General features: G+C 39.2%; 1 protein-coding gene and 1 long non-coding RNA gene across 6 annotated transcripts in view; one reads left to right on the top strand and one right to left on the bottom strand.

The window, feature by feature from the left end:
• The window catches only part of far1 (fatty acyl CoA reductase 1), a 56,543-nt gene that overhangs the window by 22,255 nt on the left and 9,767 nt on the right, over positions 1–24,521 (top strand). For 2 of the 5 annotated variants that reach the window (XM_034177194.1, XM_034177193.1), the window contains exons 11-13: positions 8,701–8,830; positions 12,277–12,404; positions 15,038–15,197. In XM_034177194.1, coding sequence (XP_034033085.1) covers positions 8,701–8,830; positions 12,277–12,404; positions 15,038–15,197 — 418 coding nt within the window. Of the gene's footprint in view, positions 1–4,215; positions 4,388–8,700; positions 8,831–12,276; positions 12,405–15,037; positions 18,468–24,521 lie in introns of those variants that run through there. The other 3 variants (XM_034177196.1, XR_004562348.1, XM_034177195.1) reach the window with 3 other exon arrangements.
• LOC117516267 lies at positions 1,374–24,267 on the bottom strand. The gene is made up of 5 exons (XR_004562349.1): positions 24,256–24,267; positions 21,529–21,532; positions 9,159–9,162; positions 8,502–8,506; positions 1,374–1,746 (listed from the first exon to the last, which is right to left on the bottom strand). It is a non-coding gene; the product is annotated as an uncharacterized LOC117516267 (long non-coding RNA).

Below are 24,521 nucleotides of genomic sequence, written 5' to 3'. Positions count from 1 at the left end.
TCTCGGTGTAGTTGCCCAATGTCAAAGCTGCAAAACCACCATGTTGCACATAGCTTGTGCGCAGTTTTTGGTTGAAGTTGAAAGAATGCATAACCCAGGCTGTTCTCCCAGACACGTGGTGGGTTCTGCAATCTTACAACTCTGTGCTGATGTCAGCTGTTATCAAAAGACATCAGTTAAGCAACAATTACAAGAAGTTAGGCTCCATCTTCAGAGTTTTTATATTTTATTTATTTTCTAAAGATAAATTATTTTAACCTGCTAACAATTTTTGGATTACTGCGTTTTTCCAGAGTATAAATTGCTTCTTTTTTTTTCCCTCTCCCCAGTTTGGGGCGTAGGTGCAACTTGTGTATGGGGGGAAACAAATCATGCATTTGTTATTATTAATAATAATAATAATAAAAGTAAGATCTCAGAAGCTAAGCAGGTTAGGTCCTGGTTAGTACTCGGATGGGAGACCTCTTTGGAAGACCAGGGGTTGTGTTTGCTTCTCCAAGTAAAGCTGGAGTTGTGACAGAAAGGGCATTTGATGTAAAACTTCTGCACAAATCCCAATGTGGGTTTGTACTGACTCCACTGTGGGGACCCTGAAGGAAAAACAGTGGCAGTAATCAGAGCACGACACAAAATATACTCCAATAATAAAAGAATTAGAATAGAGAATAGAATAGAATTTATTATTATCATTGTACATGACACCAGAATAAAATACTGTGCATGACAATGAAATTAAAAACAATCTCTTAAAAGCACATTTAAAATAAATAAATAGAATAATAAATAACCCTAAAAATTCTACATAAAACCTAGTTAAAACACTCAATCACAATCATAAAATGGCAGGTCCAGCAGCATTCAGTGCACAGATAGCTCTTCCCACAAAGCTATTTTTAAGTCTCTTTGTTCTGGCCTTAAGTGCCCTGTATCGTCTGCCTGATGGCAATAATTCAAAAAAATAGTGTCCAGGATGGGAAGGGTCTCTGATTATAGTCCTTGCCTTCCTGAGACAACAACTTGTATACAGTTCCTCTAATGAAGGCAAGAGACAACCAGTGATCTTCTGGGCTGTGGTGAGGACCCTCTGGAGAGCTTTCCTGTCTGTGACTGTGCAGCTGGAAAACCACACACACAGACAGTAGGTCAAAATGCTCTCTATGGAGCAGCGATAGGACACCAGCAGTCTCTGTGGCAGATGGTTATTCCTGAGAATCTTCAGGAAATAGTCTCTGCTGTGCCTTCTTGATGGTAGCCATAGTATTTGTGCTCCAAGTCAGGTCGTCTCTCAAATACTCGCCCAGAAAACGAAATTCAGAGACCCACTCCACACAGTCCCCATCGATGACCAGTGGCTGGATGACTGTTTTCCTCCTTCTATAGTCCACCACCATCTCCTTTGTCTTTGAGGTGTTGAGGATCAAATTATTCTCCCTACACCAGACTGACAACCGCTGCACCTCCTCTCTATAGGCGGACTCATCCTCACCAGAAATGAGTCCCACCACAGTAGTATCATCAGCAAACTTAATGATATTATTGCTGAAGTGAGAGGGGGTGCAGTCATAGGTGTAGAGGGTGTAGAGCAAAGGACTCAGCACACAGCCCTGAGGGGAGCCGGTGCTGAGGCTAATGGCCGAAGAGATATGAGGGCCCAACTCTCACCCTCTGAGAGTGGTCTGTGAGGAAGTCCAAGATCCACCGGCAAATGGAGTGGGACACCCACAGGTCCAACAACTTAATCACCACCTAACTTAATTAACACCTATAATAGGAAATGCACTACAAGAATACACCAAAATCCCGAGTTAAAGTGTTGATAATACAGAAAAAAGTTGTGACTTATACTCTGGTTTGACTGACTGACTGACTATCTATCTATCTATCTATCTATCTATCTATCTATCTATCTATCTATCTATCTATCTATCTATCTATCTATCTATCTATCTATCTATCTATCTATCTATCTATCTATCTATCTATCTATCTATCTATCTATCTATCTATCTATCTATCTATCTATCTATCTATCTATCTATCTATCTATCTATCTATCTATCTCTATCTATCTATCTATCTATCTATCTCTATCTATCTATCTCTATCTATCTATCTCTATCTATCTATCTCTATCTATCTCTATCTATCTCTATCTATCTAATCTTAGTGTTCAGAATAATAGTAGTGCTATGTGATTAAAAAGATGCATCCAGGTTTTGAGTATATTTCTTATTGTTACATGGGAAACAAGGTATCAGTAGATTCTCACAAATCCAACAAGACCACGCATTCATGATATGCACACTCATAAGGCTATGAAATTGGGCTATTAGTAAAAAAAAAAAAAAGTAGAAAAGGGGGTGTTCACAAAATAGTAGTGTGGCATTCAGTCAGTGAGTTCGCCAATTTTGTGGAACAAACAGGTGTGAATCAGGTGTCTTCTATTTAAGGATGAAGCCAGCACCTGTTGAACATGCTTTTCTCTTTGAAAGCCTGAGGAAAATGGGATGTTCAAGACATTGTTCATGTTAGATAATATCTGTGCTAATTCTTTGTTTTATGTTAGCTATTAAGTATTTGTTTGGAAGTTCTGAGAAATATGTTAAGTTTTACTCTATCATCTGTCCAAGTTTCAGATACAGGGAGAGCACCCCCTGTTGGTGAGAGCCAGTAACATTAGAAATGTGAGACTAAACCACACCTATGTTAACACCCACAAGGTATAAAAAGTGTTGTATGACTCATTTTAGGGGCCTTTCACAAGATGGACACTGTCTGTGAGGGCCCTAGGCCTGGTTTCTAACATGACCTTGAATAAACTCAAAATGAGGAATGCAGTGGTTTGGTTTTTGGTAAGGGGCAGAATTTTACATAAAAAGAACCAGGTAGAAATAACATTCAGAAGAACAGCGTAGTTTGATTAAAAAGTTGATTGGAGAGGGGAAAACTTATACGCAGGTGCAAAAAATTATAGGCTGTTCATCTACAATGATCTCCAATGCTTTAAAATGGACAAAAAAAACAGACAGTCTGGAGTTACCTGTAAGTGCTGTGACAGTTAGAAGACGCCTGTGTGAAGCTAATTTATTTGTAAGAATCCCCCGCAAAGTCCCTCTGTTAAATAAAAGACATGTGCAGAAGAGGTTACAATTTGCCAAAGAACACATCAACTGGCCTAAAGAGAAATGGAGGAATATTTTGTGGACTGATGAGAGTAAAACTGTTCTTTTTGGGTCCAAGGGCCACAGACAGTTTGTGAGACGACCCCCAAACTCTGAATTCAAGCCACAGTTCACAGTGAAGACAGTGAAGCATGGTGGTGCAAGCATCATGATATGGGCATGTTTCTCCTACTATGGTGTTGGGCCTATATATCACATACCAGGTATCATGGATCAGTTTGGCTATGTCACAATACTTGAAGAGGTCATGTTGCCTTATGCTGAAGAGGACATGCCCTTGAAATGGGTGTTTCAACAAGACAATGACCCCAAGCACACTAGTAAACGAGCAAAATCTTGGTTCCAAACCAGCAAAATTAATGCCTCGCAGATGTGAAGAAATCATGAAAAATTGTGGTTATACAACTAAATACTAGTTTAATGATTCACAGGATTGCTAAAAAAAAAAAAGCAGTTTGAACATAATAGTTTTGAGTTTGTAGCGTCAACAGCAGATGCTACTATTATTGTGAACACCCCCTTTTCTCCTTTTTTTTTTTTAATAATAGTTCAATTTCATAGCCTTAAGAGTGTGCATATCATGAATGCTTGGTCTTGTTGGATTTGTGAGAATCTACTGAATCTACTGGTACCTTGTTTCCCATGTAACAATAAGAAATATACTCAAAACCTGGATTAATCTTTTTAGTCACATAGCACTACTATTATTCTGAACACTACTGTATCTATCTATCTATTTATCTTATCTTATCTTATCTTATTGGCACACACACAGTTGGGTGTGACTTATACACAGGAAAATACAGTAGATGACTATGTTTCCAAATCCCCAAAAGCATCTTAAACTTGACCCGGCCTTAACTTGAAGAGGCTTTTGGGAAATGTTCCCAGCTCCTGGTGCTAGTTACAAGTTGATATTCGCTATGCAGGCACTTCTGCTGCACTGATGACTGTAGGACGGATGCATGCACACCATTCTTTACCTGGCGCTCTCTTTGTCCTCCTTGTTCTGTCATGTATTTGTCTCCTACAGAGTACTGTATAAACATGATCTTCAAGACAAACCCTTTAGAGCAGGCCTTCAGAAGGCCCAATGTCAATCTGCGCTCCAGCTCCTTTACTAATCAGTACTGGACCACTGTCAGCCACACGGTACCGGCCCTGTTGTATGACGGCTATCTCAGGCTGAGAGGCCGCAAGCCCTGGTAAGGTTGCAACTGCCCTCCCCACCCTGTAAATTCTTCTTCCCTGCCATTCAGCCCCCATTTTGTCCACGTTTCCACAAACCCATTTTTTTTCTATTAGAAGATGACATGTCTCTCAAAGAAGGCTGATTCTTGTCAGTGGCCCTTCTGTGAACTTGACATTCATTAATCTCATCCTCCACTCCTTAACCGAATCATGGACAATCTTGATGGACCAAGGGATGTTTATTGATTTGTTTTTAGCCATGTCAAGAAGTTGTGTTCAGTTGGCGATGTTTAAATCCTCAGATCCACCGGTGAAGAATTTCTATAAAAGGCTTTTGGTCTTTTTGGTGTTTTGTTTTTTTTTTCTCCTGTCTTATTGAATACAACAGTGCATGTTTGTGGACGGATGTTCTTGTGTGTCTTCTCTGCGTCCTTACTACCAGCCAGAGAGACTTCAGATGGCCGGTGTTTTTGTTTGGCTGTCTGCAGTTGATTTGGCCCAGTAGTAAGTTCACCTTCTGGTGGTGTGATTTGAGCCTAACTGGGTATGTCACTCGCTGTAAGTCACAATTATCTCTGCTTCTATGTGCTAATCAGCCGTGTACACTTTGTCACAGCATCTGACGCATTCGTCTTCACAGCAGGAATCTGAGTCAGCTCAATCTGCCTCTGACTTATTTATTTTGCGACATTTATTCCAAAACACGTCTGTGGATCAGTTTGTTACCTGTAACAAACTAAAGTCACCACAGACATGTAATTCAGAGGCTGTTCAAATATATGAAAGTTGGGTTTTAGTGCCCAGAAAAGAGGAAAAAGATGCAGTTTGAAGGCTCAGATACAATCATCATTATTATTATTTTTTAAGATCAATTTTAATTTCAAACTGTATTTCCAACACTAACCTGCTCCAAACTGAACTCGAGCAACTGGATTCACTTACGTTAACAGGAGGACTTTTTAGGAGAAGTAGGAGAAGGGTTTTTTTTTTCTGTAAATCATAATGTTCAAATTTTGAGTTGTGAATTATTTTTGTTTGTTTATTTTTAAGTCAAATTATTAATTCCCCACCACCACTACCTGTCACACTGATCATATATCTATCTGACAGTGTTTTCTGTCCTTCTGGTCTGCAAACAGTTTAAATCCAGTTGGTCTTCATGTGGTCTGTACTGTTCTCTCAGGGGTGGAATCACAGCCCCCAACTACAAACAGTACTGTGAAAATTTGTAAAGGGGTCGTATTCTGCAAAATTGCTGTTTTATAGCTAAGTATTGTTGGAGTTTCAAAGTCCCACAGTTGGTGTCTGTGCACATAGGAATTCCTGCTTTCAGTCAAATTTAGCCTTGAGATGTCTCGATGTGTTCCAAAGGTCCACCTCTGACTTCCTGCTGACTCTGAGAGACATGCTCACACAGTCCGACAGCCAGCAGGAGTTATACTAACAGGGTTACTTCATTGTCCTGAAAATGGCTGGCCTTTTTGTGATAGATCACGTCATCGTTTAAAGGAGTATTTTTGGTTGTGAGCGTTAACATTTTAAGAGCTTTGCATTAGGTCGTGGTGAGCTCAGATTTTCTTAAAACTTGGGTCACAAGGGCGTACCTACCACCAAATTAACACTCATTGGGTTCCCTTTGCTGACTTGGGGGGGGGGGGGGTGTGTGGGGGGGGTTATTTGGAGAGTCTTGTGTACAAAGTGCTCTTATCTACACAACACTGGATGTCAACAGTGAGTGAAAGTGCATTTTTGGTGTGGTTTGATAAAGGGTGGACCACATCCCCTACAAATTGACATGAAAGAACTATCATAGCATATACAGTTGTGCTCAAAGGTTTACATACCCTGGCAGAATTTTTGCTTTTTTGGCCATTTTTAAGAGAATATGAATAACAACACCAAAACTTTTTTTTCACTCATGGTTAGTGGTTGGGTGATTTTATTTAAAAAGAGGAAACAGTTGTATATGTAACATATATGTATACACACACACACACACACTTCAGTTGTTTTACTTGAAACATCTTTGGGGACTTGTCTTGGTCACCAAGTATCTTGACATTTTGATGAACTGAAGGTTTCCAGTTTGTATAACTGTGTGTCATGTTTGTATAAGTAACCTCACACGGAAAATGCCAAAACTCAGTCATAAGCCCCCCCCCCCCCCCCCCCCCCCCCCAAAAAAAGTTTTTTTTCAGTTGAAATGATTAAATTATCACTCTACACTGTGATGATTATTTCATGTCAATTTGTTAAGAGCATAGCCCAACAACTGGCACCAACGTGCACCAAAAATGAACTTTCATCCAGCATTGGCACCCACTGGTGACACTGTTGGAGATGAAGGGGAAAAAAATGAAATGGCAGTATTTAGCCAGATTTACCATTCTGTCGGCATGTCTGTTGGATTTACAGTTTTTGTGAGAGCTATTGCGAGAACACATAACCCAGCAGGCACATTCCATCAATCAGTTAATAGAAACACTGTCATTTCACTATTCTGCTTTGTCGACATTTGGAAAATATCACTAAATTTTACTGCAGATCTGTCACAAACCCAGCTATTGTTGTGACAGCTGTAGAGCTGAAACAACTAATCGAGTTAATCGATTAAAATTGATTATTAAAATAGTTGTCAAGTAATTTAGTCATCGATTAGTTGCTAAATAACATTGTTTTACCGCAAATGTTTCGTTTCTTCCATATAATCAACCGACCTTTGCTTTGAATCTTGAACCAATGAAGGAGCATCTTTGAGCGTCTGATGCAGATGGAAAAGTGCTATATAAATGCAGTCCATTTAAGGAGTGCTTCGAGCTGCTGCTTTGTTGGTTTCATTTATTTTATTTCGCTTTATATTAATTTTTCCCCACTAAAACGCCAAAGAGCATATGTCTGTGAGGAATATTTACCTTTTTTATGTTAAATTGACCTGTTATGGTCTTCTGAAACAGTTGATACATGTATTTTATAACCTAAAAACGGGACCGATGCTAATGCATTAGCATGTCTATGGCGTTTTCAGTGTTAAAGTTAGCATTAAGTTGCTGGCATTTCAGCATGTTTGTGCATTTGTTTTCTGTATAATAATTAATGGCTCAGCGTTTGTTGTCGTAAAAGAGTCAACTGTATTACAGATTATAATATTTTTAAATTTATTTTTATTTATATATTAATAATAATAGCAACAATAATAATAATAGTAATGATAACTAATAATGCTACAATACAATTTTAGAGAAAGAGACATGAGTCACATGTGTCATTGTGAAATGACCACAAGTTATACAGAGAATGTTGCACATATGTCTACAGTTTTTGATTTAGGTTTTATGGTTAACTGGTTATGTTAATTGCTCATTTGCAGCAACAAATATACCTCTTTTTTCACCATATATTTTATAACATTTATATGTTTCAATGTTGTTTTATGGCAACTCAGCACTTTGATAAAGCAATGCCATTTGAAATAATTATTTTTGTTCTTTATTATAAACTGTTTTATTCTTTATTATTTTATATTTTAACAGCCAAGGGACATTTGACAATTTGTTGATTTTCAAGTATTTTAAGTTTTCAAATAGTGTTCTGTTGTTAAATAAAGTGATGAAAGGAGAGAAAAACTGTTTCCCTGGCACATTTAAAAAAAATTCCCCACTAATCCGATTAATCGTGGCGAAACCCCATCAGATTCATCGATGATCCAAATAATCGTTTGTTGCAGCCTTAGACAGCTGAATCCAAAGTGTGGAATCGTAGATTAACTGGTTTCAAAGGTGTATCATGTGACCTCTTAAACTGAATCTCTGAAGGTTTCCCCACAGTTCTTATGTAAGTAAAGTCACTTGGCCATACGCTGTTTCCTGATTTGTTCTTTTTCCGTCTTCAGATGTGTAGAATGGCATAAATTGTGCAAAAATGCACGTGACTCCTTTTTGTAATCAATAAATGAGTCAAACAATATTGTGCAGCACACGTGCACTGCTGAGTGTTAGATTGAGGAACTAAGTGGGACTTAGGAGCTCCACCCCAAACTTCTCTAACATTCTCTTCTGTCCAAACTCAAATCACCATGGTACCTCATTCTGCTGTTTGTCCATCCTCATGTTTGTCTTGTTACCGCTGCACTCTACCTCTTTACCAACCACCTCAGCGACCAATCCCCCATCGTCGCCTGTCTGCTCTGCCTCAGTGCTGCTGTCACTGCTCATACTTGTCTTCATTCTGCCCTTCTGCTGCTTTTTTTCTTTCTTTCCCTTCCTCGTCTTCCACCACGCCGCTGCCTCGCCGCTCCCTTCTACCTCACTCCTTCCACTTGTTTTATCAGGATGATGAAAACAATCACTCGCCTCCACAAAGCCATGATGGTCCTGGAGTACTTCACCAGTCACTCCTGGGTGTGGAACACCGACAACATCGCCATGCTGATGGCCCAGATGAGCCCCGAGGACAAGAAGGTAGGACGTAAACTCCGCGCTGCTGTCATTTAGCTCAAGCGAATAGATTTTCACAGCAGCTTTCGGGCACAGGGCTTCTGCTGGGTGTCTCGACTGGGCGTGTATATGTGGTGTTGTAGTAGTTGTGCCGTCGTATAGTAGTTGGTGTTTCTCGCCAGACCCGAGACTCTCCATCACACGACTCCGGGTCAGTGTCTCTGAAGTGGTAAGGCTGGTTTTCTGCTATGAGGCCCCCTAGTGGGAAAGAGAGAGCCCCCATTCTGCCCAAAATAAGTCATTTAAACTTTACACTCACTGCCAAACTGTACAATTAAGGTCAAAAAGTTACTTGGCTCTCGTTTAATGTAGGTGACGCATACAAGGTAAGGCACCCAGCGGATTTTCTTGGCACTGCCACAGTGTGGGCATACGTAGTGAGGAAGTTTGACGTCATGATCCTCCAAGCTGTCTGGATTCTAGCCAAATTTGCGTTCAGACGTCGACATATCTGAAAACAATCCAAAAGTAATTCCGTTTGAATCCGATTTGCACCGGTCAGATGAAAAGAAAAACTGCTGTAGTGAGGAATCTGGTTGGATTTCATCACCTCAGTGCATGCACTCCTGATTCCCTGTGCCTTGTTCAGCACATGTGCTGACTGTTGCTATAGCAACGCATATGCTCAAGACGCACCCAAGCACATTCCTACCAGGGTCGGGGACGGCTCATGATAATGACTAGTCGACTATTGAAGACGACTAGTAGTTGTCCAGAACGTACGATATGTCCCCTCAAGTATAACATGATAAATTCAAAACATTAAACACCATAATCTTGGAACTCCCTTAATTAAACGGGCATATTTTGAGAATGGGAATGGGAGGAAACTGGAGTCAACGTCTGTCACCGAACTGTAAGAAACCGCCTAAAGGAAATGGGATTTACATACAGAAAAGTTAAACAAAAGCCATCATTAACACCTAAACAGAAAAAAACAAGGTTACAATGGGCTAAGGAAAAGCAATTGTGGACTGTGGATGACTGGATGAAAGTCATATTCAGTGATGAATCTCGAATCTGCATTGGGCAAGGTGATGATGCTGGAACTTTTGTTTGGTGCCGTTCCAATGAGATTTATAAAGATGACTGCCTGAAGAGAACATGTAAATTTCCACAGTCATTGATTATATGGGGCTGCATGTCAGGTAAAGGCACTGGGGAGATGGCTGTCATTACATCAATAAATGCACAAGTTTATGTTGATATTTTGGACAATTGAAAGGATGTTTGGGGATGATGAAATCATTTTTCAAGATGATAATGCATCTTGCCATAGAGCAAAAACTGTGAAAACATTCCTTGCAAAAAGACACATAGGGTCAATGTCATGGCATAGGGTCAGTATCAACGAGCAGATGTGATTTGATGCAGGTGTTAGTTTTGGGAATGAAATCTGGTTGGGTTTCATCACCTCCGTGCATGCACTCCTGATTCCCTGTGCCTTGTTCAGCACATGTGCTGACTGTTGCTATAGCAACCCATATGCTCAAGACGCACCCAAGCACATTCCTACCAGGGTCGGGGACGGCTCATGATAATGACTAGTCGACTATTGAAGACGACTAGTAGTTGTCCAGAACGTACGATATGTCCCCTCAAGTATAACATGATAAATTCAAAACATTAAACACCATAATCTTGGAACTCCCTTAATTAAAAGGGCATATTTTGAGAATGAACTGACCGAATGACAGTTCTTTGGACCAAGAAGCACTGGGGCACTGAACACAAGGCTGCAGCAGACTGCAGCCTTGTGTTCAGTGCCAGCAACCTGCCCAACACAGGGGCAAAATATCACTGACAAATGGAGTTGTTACTGTGTTGCAGCAGCGGTGTGTAGCCACGCAGAACAAAAGGACGACATTTAAAAACTGAAATGATGGCAGACAAAGCTGTGGCATGTAGGCGGAGTCTAATATAAGTCTTGAGTTTTTCATGAGAATATTTTTGGAAGGTCTGTGTGTTCACTAAAACAGTTTCATTGACACTGCGAGGCCCTGATGTTTTTATATTTGCACTTTTTGAAGTGAAATGAGGGATTATAGAGAATTATCACTGTGTTCTCATGTCAAGAACTTTTGTCTTTGTAAGCATACGGACTCAGAATGAGGATGAAACCTGTTGAAAGGCTGGACCTTAATTGTGTGAACCGATGCACCATTTTGCTGTCCACAGTAGTTTACCGCTTCCTGAATGTGCGTCACAATAAAAGCACTCCATAGTGAACCTTTACTCTTGAACTTGGCAAACCTTCAGCAGTTATTCTGTGATACTTTCCTGCATTTCTTCTTCTTCTGAGTCTGCTACTCAGTGTGCAAGTCTGTGATGACGGACAAACGTTTAGGACATGGACATTTCGGGCACTGGCCACCAACCTGGGATGTTTTGGACACGGGAACATCCTGGGTGGACATTTCGGACATGGGCCAGATTTCACAATACTCTTTTTAAATAAGTCTTATATATGTTTTTGTATTATTATTATTATTATTATTATTATTATTAATAATAATAATAATAATATTATATTTTAGGTTTGTTGTTTTGGCTTATGTGCAGTTACCAATGTGAATATAAGAAACACAGACCAAATTTGAAGAACTTTCTCTCAGAATTGAGGAAGTTATAGCCAAAAATGGATCCACAGTCTCTTCGAGAGCTGGAGATCACAGGTGACTGGGCTTATACTATGATACACTGTCATAATATTTTGTATGCATTACACATTGATGCACTGTGATAATAAAGAGTGATACTTATTTCTGAAGACAAAAAGAAAAAGAAATCTACAAAATTCTTAAAAAAAAAGTGTGTATGTATGTATGTATGTATATATATATATATATATATATATATATATATATATATATATATATATAAACTAGAAAATCATAAATACAGACTTTGTAATTCATGTCTGAAACGACCTAAACATCCCAGGTTGGTGGCCACTGTCTGAAATCTCCAGTCTGTGATCCACTCCTGATGAATCTTGGAGGAATGGTGTCGTAAATAAATTTAAAAAAATGATGGTATGCTAATGTTTTTAACAAGTTTGGATTCATCATCCCAATGGATTTTCAGAAAGCTTTGTACATGTAAGTGACTAAACTTAAAGGGGTTTTGATGTGTGAAGGACTCTGCTTACAGCTTTTTTAATCCCGGTCGGGCCATTCTTTATGGATTCGTCATGTTCTTCTCATGTTGCCACATCCCCCCATGGTTATGAATGGTTGATAGCCCAGCCCACGATTTAGGGATATAGGTGTAAATAGTGGACAGATGGTATTGAAGTTGTCTAGAATAATCACTGCAGAACACATATAGTTTTCCGTGTCTTCTAACAGGTTTATTTTTGTTTTTTCTGTGACCTCTTCCTCCCCTCATTCCTCCAAATCCTCCTGTAGGTGTTTAATTTTGATGTGCGGCAGCTGCACTGGGCAGAATACATGGAAAGTTACTGCATGGGCACCAAAACGTATGTCCTCAATGAAGAGCTGTCAGGACTGCCGGCTGCTCGCAAACACCTCAACAAGTAAGTCTTTGTGCCCAACCAGCTCGCATTAATGCAGGAGCAAGGTTTTGTAGGCTTGTAGAGGATTGCATGCCTGTTTCAGTTTGATCACCACAGATTTTTCTGGAATAGATACGTTAACACTCGGAGGTCTATGGAAGCGTCGGTGCGTCCAACTCCTGTTTCTATGAATAAATGAGTAACGGAACATCATAGAGACCGCTTCATTCGACCGCTTCCTGAAACTGCCCTGTGTTCTAGATGTGCTTTGCCTCAACCAATTCTACAATCCCTGGCAAAAATTATGGAATCACCGGCCTCAGAGGATGTTCATTCAGTTGTTTAATTTTGTAGAAAAAAGCAGATCACAGACATGACACAAAACTAAAGTCATTTCAAATGGCAACTTTCTGGCTTTAAGAAACACTATAAGAAATCAAGAAAAAAAGATTGTGCCAGTCAGTAACGGTTACTTTTTTAGACCAAGCAGAGGAAAAATATATGGAATCACTCAATTCTGAGGAATAAATTATGGAATCACCCTGTAAATTTTCATCCCCAAAACTAACACCTGCATCAAATCAGATCTGCTTGTTAGTCTGCATCTAAAAAGGAGTGATCACGCCTTGGAGAGCTGTTGCACCAAGTGGACTGACATGAATCATGGCTCCAACACGAGAGATGTCAATTGAAACAAAGGAGAGGATTATCAAACTCTTAAAAGAGGGTAAATCATCACGCAATGTTGCAAAAGATGTTGGTTGTTCAGTCAGCTGTGTCTAAACTCTGGACCAAATACAAACAACATGGGAAGGTTGTTAAAGGCAAACATACTGGTAGACCAAGGAAGACATCAAAGCGTCAAGACAGAAAACTTAAAGCAATATGTCTCAAAAATCGAAAAATGCACAACAAAACAAATGAGGAACGAATGGGAGGAAACTGGAGTCAACGTCTGTCACCGAACTGTAAGAAACCGCCTAAAGGAAATGGGATTTACATACAGAAAAGCTAAACGAAAGCCATCATTAACACCTAAACAGAAAAAACAAGGTTACAATGGGCTAAGGAAAAGCAATCGTGGACTGTGGATGACTGGATGAAAGTCATATTCAGTGATGAATCTGGAATCTGTATTGGGCAAGGTGATGATGCTGGAACTTTTGTTTGGTGCCGTTCCAATGGGATTTATAAAGATGACTGCCTGAAGAGAACATGTAAATTTCCACAGTCATTGATGATATGGGGCTGCATGTCAGGTAAAGGCACTGGGGAGATGGCTGTCATTACATCATCAATAAATGCACAAGTTTATGTTGATATTTTGGACAATTGAAAGGATGTTTGGGGATGATGAAATCATTTTTCAAGATGATAATGCATCTTGCCATAGAGCAAAAACTGTGAAAACATTCCTTGCAAAAAGACACATAGGGTCAATGTCAATGAGCAGATGTGATTTAATGCAGGTGTTAGTTTTGGGAATGAAAATTTACAGGGTGATTCCATATTTTTTTCCTCAGAATTGAGTGATTCCATATTTTTTTTCCTCTGCTTGGTCTAAAAAAGTAACAGTTACTGACTGCCACAATCTTTTTTCTTGATTTCTTATAGTGTTTCTTAAAGCCAGAAAGTTGCCATTTGAAATGACTTTAGTTTTGTGTCATGTCTGTGATCTGCTTTTTTTCTACAAAATTAAACAACTGAAGGAACATCCTCCGAGGCTGGTGGTATTATTTTAAATTTTTTTACACTGATGTATAATTTTCTTCATATAATACTACACATTTTTTAGCTAAAGACTTTGCTGAGCCCATTTCTGGCACCAAAATAGTTAGTCCATATGAATAACTGTATTAAAAAAAAAAAAAAGATTTGAAGCGTATTCTAAAAATGCTTGTCAGTTTTTCAGATGTAGAGCCAATAAATTTTGAAATTCAGTGTTTTAGACAAATATCTGCCACATATTCTTAAAGTGGAGATTCTTCTGAACATTTTGATATGCAACACGTGGGCATTATACTAAAAACAAGTGCTATAAAAGGAGAATTACTGGTATGGAAAAATTGAGAAAATGCTCCTAGACCTCAGAGGGTTAATAAAGCTCAATGGAATAAACTGAGTGCACAGAACTGTGAAGCTCATTTTTTTGAATTATGCAGCCATATACATTAAATTGAGTGGCATCACCAACATTTTGCAAAAGGCCCTCAAATAGGTATATTGGTGTTTTGTGCATTTTAAGCGATCAGAACTATTACCGAATGGGACCTGGACCGAATTGTATTTGAGCCATTGTGGGAGACTTCCGGAAATGTACAAAGCTGGGGTTTGGAAGCGGAGGTATAGTTCAATTTTCCAAATGTTGTATGCATTTTACAGAATTTAAACATTAACCCACACCTTTTATTCTAATCCAGCCACAGTTTTAGTTCAAGTGATTTGAGAAGTTCCCTGGCAGTGGGAGGAGCTTCCAGAAATTTGGGAATTAAAAAAACACATAACTAAACTTCCACTTCTGTAAATTCCCACTTTGTCCTGGTGTGTAAACTGTGCTGACCATTGGTTTGTGTGTGCTTTTTCTTTGTACACTTTTCGTCAGCTTCATTCTGAAGTTTGGCACCATGCTTTTGAAGTGCATTTCTGTTTTCTAGGCTAAGGAACATCCGCTACACCTTCAACACCATCCTGGTGGTGCTCATCTGGCGCATTTTCGTTGCCCGGTCGCAGATGGCACGAAACATTTGGTACTTTGTGGTGAAGCTTTGCTTCAAATTTCTGTCCTACTTCAAGGCTTCTTCGACCATCAGATAATGATCCGGAGACTCGGGTGCAGAGGTACAACGGTGACAAAATAAAGCAGCATTTAACAGATTTTTGTCAAGGTGCCTGAGCTCAAAAAGCCCTTAAAGTGGTACTGTGCTGTCATCTCATGTTTGCCCTGCTGCTCGAGTGCGATGGTTTAGCCCACAGTGACAAACGTCACCACTTCTGGAGTCCACAATGGCTTAAATGACTTCTGGACATCGTTAAACTGGATCTCAACATTTCATAAATTAAAACAGGATTTATTTCACGTCACAGCTCACACCCCAGACAAGCACTTGAAGCAGTATATTCCAGCTGGCTCTCAGGGCACCATGCCAGAAGCCCTCGTTTTGTTCATCCACAGTCATTCTGACTTTGTTTTTGGAGATGCTCCTTTCTCTCTCCGAATCCCTCTTATCTGTCTCCTGGTTTTGATCCGGTCCAGGTTTTTGTTTTCTGTTTCATATGTTATAAAGTATTATCAGGAGCACTTTCCTTTTGATAATCACATCTTTTCTTCTCACAGCAGCTATTGTGAAGCAAAGCAAAAGCTTGATCGTGGTTCTGGCTCCTCCAACCGGTTTTTCGTCATTGGTCGGAGGCAGAAGAACGATATTTCTGCAGTGGTTGTCCAGGGACAGTTGGCTTGTAGATTGTCTAAAATCTCTGTTTTTGTGCGATGTTTGAAGATTAAAGGCATCTTCTTCAGTGTTGAGTGTTGATGTCAAACAGGTCAGGAAGTTGAGATGTTTTAAGGGTCTGTATTTGAACTGTTGTGCTTTAATGACTCAACCCTCAACAAAAGTTGTCAAAACCTTCCCTGAATTTCCACGTTCCAATTGTTTTGCTTTTAGTCTGGATGTTTTGGTCTGTTCGAAGGATCCCTGGCTACAGCTGGAATGACTTGTCAAAGAAACGGTCTATGAGAGACTCGGGTGAGGTGTACCGTTTACATTGGCGTTTTGACCTGGTTGCAGTGGGGATGGACCTGTTGCCCACCTGAGCTGTTGCCATCCATGACACAAGTCAGTTCGGTAATATGGTGGATGTGACAGCACTGGTGCAGGTTACTAGACCTGACCTGACCTTGCTTTGAGACAGGCCATTGAGCGGACATTCTGCTTGACCCAGCTGGGCTGTCATGGCGAGTTTCTTACAAATAAGCACAATCTAGATTGTATGCGGCTTCATCCAGTGCCTACAATGATCTTTTTTCAACAAAGGCTTTTCATGTTAAATGTCTCCAGGCTCATTTTCTGGTCATGTGTGAAAGTAAAGTTTTCAAACTGCCCCCCCTCCAAAAATACCTCATGACAAAGACACTTTAGAGACTCTAGGGGTTTGAGCCAAGTGTAGTTAAAATGAGAAATAACAGCACTTTTTTTTTCTTTTCTTTTTTTTTTTTTTTGGAGTGGGGCAGTATGATTAACAGTTCATGTGCCCAGGACTTGCTGACTTTGGCTCCTTGGCACAGTGGACACTGTACTTTATGGCTTATTTTTAGTGTACTACATTTCTGGTACCACAAGGGCTCCACTATACGTTCCACCACAAATCAGACTTCACACCTCAAGCCGCACTAATTCTTGTTTTTTTGCGGGGGGGGTCACCTGTTCTTTGGTTTTGGTATATCACCCCTTTGCTACTTGTGCTGCAAACCCACGCTAAGATGTTATTCCAGCTTTATGGGGCAACGAAATGTGTCATTGTAACTGAGAAATCATCCATCTTTCCAACTTGTCCCAACCTACTATTGTACAAGGAGATGCCTGAGTTCTGCTACTAACTATACTCCTGCGGCTAGGCCCCACTAAGTTCCCCCCTAGGTTGTGAATATATCTTGGTGAGAACCCTGTAGATGATCTAAATTTCCCCAGTTCCAACTTCTTTTTTTTGGGGGGGGGGGGGGGTTGTGTTGCCAGCCTTAAATAAGATGTCACACTGAAATCATAACAGTTTAGATTTAGGCTGTTAGTGACCATCCGATGTTCCACCGGGAATACTTTGTTCACTTCCATGACCGGTTTCAAAGTGTATGGCACTCACAGCAAACGGCTACGGAGACTTCCGAAAACAAAGTACTCGTGAGTACTGGATAATTGTTCCCTATCTTCTTTCTAATGCAATCTGCACTGTTTGTAGAATCTGGTGGAAGAATCGCAGACTGTAGCAACGCCTACACACATATGTTTTGTGAATGTCTTGAAGTCGTTGAGAAATGTGACTTATTGTTTTCGAGCCATTTTTGCGCAGAGCACATGATCGGCGGGGGTGGGTGGGAGGATGAATTGTGCTTGAACTTTTCGTCATTTTGTTAATATTCTAATGATGTGGAAAATAAAGCAATCAGATGTATATTTTCTAATAACTTATTGTACAATTCTATTTTGGTAGGCTTGAAAGTTGAATTCTAAAAATGTATATTTTTATGCTCCTAATGTTGCCTGGCTTTTATTGACTATCAAAGATTGATACAGATAATATTGAGTTGTCACCCGCTGTAAATACGCTCGTAACGTTTGACAAATTAAGCCTATTTAACTTTTATTCTCTGAATGTAATCAGTTTTTTTTTTGTTTTGTTTTTTTGGAAATAGGAGTTCAACAATACTCGTTGTTTCTTTAATCTTTTTAGTACTGTGATGAAGTCTTTCTGTTGTACTTTTATCTTCGTGATGGCAGGAGTGACTTTCCGTTAGACTCGAGTTTTGTGGTTATGTGTGACTGTTGTGCTGTGAAAGGGTGCAAGAGGTTTCATTGTTGACCCGAGGGGAGGAGCCCATTAATGACATTTGGGGTGTGGCCCCATCGTGTCACACATGGTGTAGAATTCAGGGTTTTTTCAGGATTGTTTTAGTGACTGAAAACAGAGATTGAAGGCCAGACCCCTTCTCGCATATTTTCTCAGTGTTGGCACAGAAACTCAACTACTGATTCATAATAATATTTTGCTAATTAATTAGCTTTAAACAACTGCACTAGTTATTTTAATGTTACAACCCAGAATACTCAAGTAGCAAATGTGTTAGCAAGCATTTCCTAATGGAAGTGGCTACAGGTACAGTACATTTCTATGCAGTGGCACTTCAACAGCAAGCGGCTGTGACAAAACCCAGTAGAATTAATAATGTATGAGCAATGTATTGCAGTACTACTAAGCCATTGGTGCCATGCGGCGATAATCCATATTGTATCTGTGTTTTTACTTTTTGTAGTTACGACACTCAAGTCCTCGCATGATTTCTGCCATAATTCAAAATGGTGAGAAGTTCCACAATTTTAGATTTAACAAAACATTTTATAAAGCAATAGTCCTACAATACATTGATAATTGCATGTCACTATTGCATTCTGTTGTAGCCACTCAAGAGCGTTGACGAGCAAGTGTGCAGGAATGTGTGGAGTGTCGTACCTGTAGCTACATCCTTTTCCAAAACGAAAACATTGAAAAAGCATTTTTACCTGCTGTTTCTGAGTGTCTAAGCTACAGTTCTTTGTAGGTGACCAGTAAAATCAACATGAGGATACTTGAGTCTTTTTTTGGAAGTGTCATAGCGGACAGTTCCCCCAAAATTCACATTATTTAGCTATATTTAATTTTTTTTTACTTGTATGCTTTGGGGCTCAAAACCAAATGATTGATACGGTCCCAAAGGAAAACATTCTTTGATTGAAGTTAAAGCTTTCTTTTAGCTGACTCCATGTACAGAATACTCTTTCTTTGGTTTTTCCCACAAAGCTTATGTAGAACTGACATTTTGTTTTTAATGGTCTATTTTTTATTAATCTAGTTTTCCAATGTATCAGATGTCATGTTTTCTTTATTGTGCTCTTAGACAACACAACAACTTAGTTTGCTTCACTTAATGACATTTAATGATTGAAGCGTTGTGTCAGTGTGATACCACCTCCGAGCTCATTAACTACATCCATCTATAACTTAATTTGTTGATCATTTAAAAAAAAAAATGCAAATTTTTATTCCTTCCTGTCATTTTAGATGTTCATGGTTTCCTTTCATTTCTGCAAAAAAGCATCAACTGGCACTCGCTTGAGTTAAACACTCTATACGATACGACTGTGACAAACTTTAGATCAGGTTTAACATTCGCTACGATGCATTGTGTCAAGTCAGTGAATTTACAAGAGTCAAATAACTGAGTTTTTTCATTTTGTGCAGAAGTTGTGGAAACACGTTGATGCATGGACTAGTTAAAATATGTTAAAATGTTTGTCACATCGTCTTATAAATTGTTTGCCGTGATTAAAGAACACTTGTTGGTTGTCAGTTGGGTAACATAAAATCATTCAGTGTTTTTTTTAATATATATTGTAAATGTGATTTGTTACATGAACTGTGTCCTTTGTTTCATTACTCCTGCTTTAGTCAGTCAGAATGTCACCATCCAGTTTCTCTCACTGTCATCACGAAACTCTGATAAATCAATGGGTGCCTTTTGTTTGTAAACCAAAAAAAAAAAAACGGAATAAATAATATTTAATGGCTCATTTTATGTTGAAGAAAGTTTTTGATGTGATGGTGTGGTTGACAGCGGAACACGTGAACCATTAGTGTGAATCTGTCCGTTTGACCTGTTTCCAGTGATGCGTAATGGATCAGACCTCCGCTTCATGCACTGTACATAAAATAAAATCCATTAAGATTTAATGCTGTCGTTCAGGATTATGCCCTCATTGTGGAGAGGATTGGACTGTCCTCCTTTTGGGCGCTTCAGTTTTCATTTTCTAGAAAAAAATGCAAGAGCCGTCATTTCAAAACGTAATAAAAAACCTTCCTTTAAGTTGTGTTTTCAGACTAGAATTCTGTTATTTTATAATGTGTTTTAAGTAGAACAATTCCAATGAAGTTGGGACGTTGTGTAAAATGTAAATAAAAACAACACCTTTCCTTCTAACAACACTCTATAAGCGTTTGGGAACTGAGGACACTAATTGTTGAAGCTTTGTAGGTGGAATTCTTTCCCATTCTTGCTTGATGTAGGACTTCAGTTGTTCAACGGTCTCCGTTGTCGTATTTTGGGCTTCATAATGTGCCACACATTTTCAATGGGTGACAGGTCTGGACTGCAGGCAGGCCAGTCTAGTACCTGCACTCTTTTACTACGAAGCCGCGCTGTTGTAACGCGTGCAGAATGTGACTTGGCATTGTCTTGCTGAAATAAGCAGGGACGTCCCTGAAAAAGACGTTGCTTGGATGGCAGCATGTGTTGCTCCAAAAACCTGGATGTACCTTTCAGCATTGATGGTGCCATCACAGATGTGTAAGTTGCCCATGTCATGGGCACTAACACACCCCCATACCATCACAGATGCTGGCTTTTGAACTTTGCGCTGGTAACAAACTGGATAGTCTTTTTCCTCTTTTGTCTGAAGGACACGACGTCCATGATTTCCAAAAACAATTTGAAATGTGGACTCATCAGACCACAGCACACTTTTCCACTTTCGTCTGTCCATTTCAAATGAGCTCAGGCCCAGAGAAGGCGGCGGTGTTTCTGGATGTTGTTGATGTTTGGCTTTCACTTTGCATGGGAGAGTTTTAACTTGCACTTTTAGATGTAGCGACAAACTGTGTTAACTGACAATGGTTTTCTGAAGTGTTCCAGAGCCCACGCGGTAAGATCCTTTACACAATGATGTTGGTGTTTAATGCAGTGCCGCCTGAGGGATCAAAGGTCATGGACATTCACTGTCGGTTTTCAGCCTTGCCGTTTACATGTAGAAAGTTCTCCAAATTCTCCGAATCTTCTGATTATATTATGGACTGTGGATAATGGAATCCCTAAATTCCTTGCAATTGAACATTGAGAAACATTGTTCTTAAACGGTTTGTCTATTTTTTTCATGCAGTTGTTAACAAAGTGGTGATCCTCGCCCCATCTTTGCTTATTAATGGCTGAGCCTTTTGGGGATGCTCCTTTTATTCCCAATCATGACACTCACCTGTGTCCAATTAACCTGGTCACCTGTGTAATGTTCCACAGGGGCATTGTTGCCCCTGTTCCAGCTTTTTTGAAACTTGTTGCAGGCATCCATTTCAAAATGAGATAATATTTGCACAAAACAATAAAGTTTATCAGTTTGAACATTAAATATCTTGTCTTTGTGGTGTATTCAATTGAATATAGGCTGAAGAGGATTTGCAAATCATTGTATTCTGTTTTTATTTATATTTCACACAACATCCCAACTTCATTGGAAATGGGGTTGTATTTTATTTTATTTTTAAATCAAAGGAAATGTTTTGGGGAAAAAAATTACTGTGTAAACCTATTCAGGGACAGCGTCCTCATCAGTTTTCCTTAATTTAACTACACTAGACTACAAATTTCTACAAGTTGTTTGTGTTATTTATTAAAGATTTTAGCAGTAAAATTGGCTGCTGTTTCCAAGATATTTAAGTTTTAAAATTTTATGGCTACATAATTATATTGTGTTGGTTTTCATGTTAAATCATAGTTTTCATGATAAATCATAAACAGGTCTTTTCATCTGATTGGTTATATAATATTTCACATTTGTAAAAATCAGAGAAAGGGTTATTTATTAACTCTTAGTAGCACAATAGTAGTAGCATATCTTAAAAACTAAAGTCAAATTTCATTCTCCGTGGCCCCAAATTAGTAAAGTTTGTCTCTATCTTTATTTTGGAAACATTTTGGCTGGACATCAGTGTCATTTATGCTGTTTCATTGACTGTTAGAATTTTGTAAAGTGACTTGATAAGAACAAACCATCAAATCCAGTTTTAAAGGATGTCTTTGAAACACAGAAAATGGCTGTTTTCCCCGGCTGTACTCTAGATTTCGTCTCCATTCAGGTTTGAACAGTGAGTCCTTTTTGTTCACATTTTTTATCTACTGGGCACAAAACCCTAAACGGATTCCATAAATCCGAACTGTGGGATTTGTACTTTGATGACTTGCTTCAGTAAGAATTAAAAGTGAAGGTTGGAACTTCCGTGTCATGCCTGCCTGGAAGCATCTCATCACAGTTACTGTAGAGAGAAAAGTGCGTTTTTCCAAAAGATTTAAATGGGAGAAAATGAAGACCAACAGTTTGATTGCGATTGATATAAACGGTGAACATATTTTATATATTTTTATTATTATTAATCTAAAAGCAGAGCAGATGACATGTTCAGGGTTAAAATTTTTTTTTTTTTTTTTATGATTATGGTGTCTTATAAATTATGCAGCCAAACCAAAGCCAGTGCTTTTTAAAGAAACTCTATTGTGAATAACTTATCTCCAACTCCTAAACCTGAATTCATGTATATGGAAGCCAACAACTGCCAAAAAGTTTTCTTTAAACCAGTCTGCAAACCTAGGTGCAAAATTTGGTGAACTGGAAATTTTAAATTGACCGTAGGGGTGTGTGCGAATGTGAATGTTTGTCTATATGAGGCCCTGTGACAGACTGGCGTCCTGTCCAGGATGTACCCCACCTCACGCCCTATGCCTGCTGGGATAGGCTCCAGTTCCTTCATCACCCTTAGATGGAGTAACTGGCTATAGAAAATGGATGGTCTGTAAAACCTTCAGAAAACGATATGCAGGCATGAATACAGTAGTGTTCAGAATAATAGTAGTGCTATGTGACTAAAAAGATTAATCCAGGTTTTGAGTGTATTTCTTATTGTTACATGGGAAACAAGGTACCAGTAGATTCAGTAGATTCTCACAAATCCAACAAAACCAAGTATTCATGATATGCACACTCTTAAGGCTATGAAATTGGGCTATTAGTAAAAAAAAGTAGAAAAGGGGGTGTTCACAATAATAGTAGTGTGGCATTCAGTCAGTGAGTTCGTCAATTTTGTGGAACAAACAGGTGTGAATCAGGTGTCCCCTATTTAAGGATGAAGCCAGCACCTGTTGAACATGCTTTTCTCTTTGAAAGCCTGAGGAAAATGGGACGTTCAAGATATTGTTCAGAAGAACAGCGTAGTTTGACTAAAAAGTTGATTGGAGAGGGGAAAACATACACAGGTGCAAAAAATTATAGGCTGGTCATCTACAATGATCTCCAGTGCTTTAAAATGGACAAAAAAACCAGAGACGCGTGTAAGAAAACGGAAAACAACCATCAAAATGGATAGAAGAATAACCAGAATGGCAAAGTCTCACCCATTGATCGGCTCCAGGATGATCAAAGACAGTCTGGAGTTACCTGTAAGTGCTGTGACAGAAGAGGCCTGTGTGAAGCTAATTTATTTGCAAGAATCCCCCGCAAAGTCCCTCTGTTAAATAAAAGGCATGTGCAGAAGAGGTTACAATTTGCCAAAGAACACATCAACTGGCCTAAAGAGAAATAGAGGAATATTTTGTGGACTGATGAGAGTAAAATTGTTCTTTTTGGGTCCAAGGGCCGCAGACAGTTTGTGAGATGACCCCCAAACTCTGAATTCAAACCACAGTTCACAGTGAAGACAGTGAAGCGTGGTGGTGCAAGCATCATGATATGGGCATGTTTCTCCTACTATGGTGTTGGGGCTATATATCGCATACCAGGTATCATGGATCAGTTTGGATATGTCAAAATACTTGAAGAGGTCATGTTGCCTTATGCTGAAGAGGACATGCCCTTGAAATGGGTGTTTCAACAAGACAATGACCCCAAGCACACTAGTAAACAAGCAAAATCTTGGTTCCAAACCAACAAAATTAATGCCTCGCAGATGTGAAGAAATCTTGAAAAACTATGGTTATACAACTAAATACTAGTTTAGTGATTCACAGGATTGCTAAAAAAGCAGTTTGAACATAATGGTTTTGAGTTTGTAGTGTCAAGAGCAGATGCTACTATTATTGTGAACACCCCCTTTTCTACTTTTTTTTTTTTTTACTAATAGCCCAATTTCATAGCCTTAAGAGTGTGCATATCATGAATGCTTGGTCTTGTTGGATTTGTGAGAATCTACTGAATGTACTGGTACCTTGTTTCCCACGTAACAATAAGAAATATACTCAAAATCTGGATTAATCTTTTTAGTCACATAGCACTACTATTATTCTGAACACTACTGTATAAAGCTTCTTAACATGGTAATAAATTGCTTTTAATAAACCATTCTGGTTGTACAAAAATTAGATCCACAGACTAACAAACATTCACCACAGGCAGCGAGTCTTTGTTTAGCAGCCAGTTTCTCCTCGTGTTTCCATTCAGTGAGTCGCCATCACACTTTGTGAACAGCGTGTACACCGATGGGAGTCCTTGGGGTTTTATTCTGCAGCACCTGGCAACTGTGACCCAGCAACCACGCCGTGCACAGTGTGCACACCACTGCAGCCGGGCCCGTGGCTAC

The sequence above is a fragment of the Thalassophryne amazonica genome, chromosome 8 (genome assembly GCF_902500255.1).
Source record: "Thalassophryne amazonica chromosome 8, fThaAma1.1, whole genome shotgun sequence".
NCBI classification, from domain to species: Eukaryota; Metazoa; Chordata; class Actinopteri; order Batrachoidiformes; family Batrachoididae; genus Thalassophryne; species Thalassophryne amazonica.
The sequence above is the reverse complement of the archived record's forward strand: the minus strand, read 5'-3'. Positions and strand labels throughout refer to the sequence as shown.